Here is a 1,962-nt window from a genome sequence, read left to right on the forward strand (position 1 = left end):
GCCTTCCACAGTGGTTGCACCATTTTACACTCCCACCAACAGTGAATAAGGGTTCCAGATTCTTCACAACCTCGCCAGCATTTGTTGTTTGCTGTTCTGTTAAATTTTGAAGACCACATTTTTGTTTATCCATTCATCTGTGGTTTTGGTTTGTTTCTATTCATCTGTTGATGGAAATTTGGACTGTTTCCACCTTTTGGTTATAGAGGAACGTGGAAATGAACATTAATGTTGAAGCTTTAAAAAAAAATGTTGAAGCTTTTGTTCGAGTAGCTGCTTTTTCCATAAGCTCTTTGCTCTGTATTTGCCTCTTGTAAGACAGAGAGCTATCATGCCTGATAGCCCATATAATACCAAAGCAGGTGCTTTGATGCTAGCAGTTGTATGACTATGTTAAATGATAAAATCGGATCCAAAGGGTCTGATAAAAATATATCAATTCACTGGTGTGAGTAGGTGTGGTGGGCAGAGGTGAGGGTTTCCTCACTGTGCTGGGGTTGTAGGGGTTAGAGAGGAAGATGTGAGTGGGAAAGCCAGTTCGTGTAGAGACGAGGGTGTGGAAAACTTACAGTCAGGTTTCTAACTAAGAACTGACTATTACTGAACTGTTTCAGGAGCAAGGAAGATGGCCAGCAACACCTCTCTTTCCACCAATTTGTCTAGAGGGATCCCCTCCGAGTCGCCCACCTACGTGGCCCTGTCCATCGTCTCCCTGGTGATAATCGGGATTACCTTTGTCCTGGGCATCCTAGGCAACGGCCTGGTGATCTGGGTGGCCGGCTTCCGGATGACACGCACAGTCACCACCATCTCTTACTTGAACTTGGCCGTGGCCGACTTCTCTTTCACTCTCACCTTGCCCTTCTCCATGACCACTCAAGCCTTAGGAAGACAATGGCTGTTTGGCTGGTTCCCGTGCAAGTTCATCATGACCGTGGTGGACATCAACCTGTTTGGAAGCGTGTTTCTGATCGCTTTCATCGCCCTGGACCGCTGTATTTGTGTCCTGCACCCAGTGTGGGCCCAGAACCACCGCACCGTCGGGCTGGCCAGGAGACTGATCCTTGTGCCCTGGATTCTTGCTCTGCTCTTCACCTTGCCCGTCATCATCCGCGCCACTACAGCGACTATTCAAGGAAAGACAGTGTGCACTCTGGACTTCTCCCCCTGGACCAATGACATCGCGGAGAGGCTGAAGGTGGCCACCACCATGTACACACTCCGAGGTATCATCAGATTCATCATTGGCTTCAGTATGCCCATGTCCACTGTGGCCATCTGCTACGGGCTGGTGGCTGCCAAGATCCACAGACAAGGCCTGATAAAGTCCAACCGCCCCTTGCGGGTCCTCTTCTCCGTTGTGGCTGCCTTTTTTGTCTGCTGGTTCCCGTATCAGTTAGTGGCCCTCATAGCCACCGTCAGGATCAGCAACGGCTGGTGGAATTTAAGTGAGACCTTCAGACTTATGGTTAACATAACCAGTGCCCTGGCCTACTTCAACAGCTGCCTCAACCCGATACTCTATGTCTTCGTGGGCCAGGACTTCCGAGAGAAGCTGATCCGCTCCTTGCCTGCCAGTCTGGAGAGGGCCTTGAGTGAGGACGCAGGCCAGACAGAGAGCACACCTGCCAATTCCACATCACCTCCTTCGAATGTTGAGTTAAAGGCAACTTGATGAGTGGACTGGTAGACATTCTTTTTTATCTTTTTTTAAAACATTTTCTACTAGTTTATTTACAAAATTCTAATACAAATTTGAACAAATTCTTTCCATTTCCCTCAGCCCTGCACACATCAAATTGTACAACCCAATGATTAATCCCTCCTCCCCCTGCACATCCGCATCCCTCTGCTTCCAGCCTCTCCCACCCCTCCTGGATCCTTAGACTCATTCTACAATAACAGTTTTATGCAATATTTATCCTTGTGGGACTGAGTTAGTTCACTCAGCATAATGCTCTC

At 48.3% G+C, this 1,962-nt stretch overlaps 1 protein-coding gene across 1 annotated transcript; it reads left to right on the forward strand.

Moving 5' to 3' along the window:
• The first annotated feature begins 625 nt into the window (after window positions 1–625).
• FPR1 (formyl peptide receptor 1) lies at window positions 626–1,675 on the forward strand. Its single transcript, XM_006897409.1, has one exon. The coding sequence runs from the start codon at window positions 626–628 to the stop codon at window positions 1,673–1,675; it is 1,050 nt and encodes a 349-aa protein (XP_006897471.1).
• Window positions 1,676–1,962: the final 287 nt, after the last annotated feature.

This window comes from Elephantulus edwardii, unplaced genomic scaffold (genome assembly GCF_000299155.1).
Source record: "Elephantulus edwardii isolate Elephantulus edwardi_28Jun2011 unplaced genomic scaffold, EleEdw1.0 scaffold00208, whole genome shotgun sequence".
Taxonomy (NCBI): domain Eukaryota; kingdom Metazoa; phylum Chordata; class Mammalia; order Macroscelidea; family Macroscelididae; genus Elephantulus; species Elephantulus edwardii.

Bases quoted from the DNA above. Each gene is read 5' to 3' on its own strand.
- FPR1 (XM_006897409.1), top strand. From the start codon at position 626: ATGGCCAGCAACACCTCTCTTTCCACCAATTTGTCTAGAGGGATCCCC.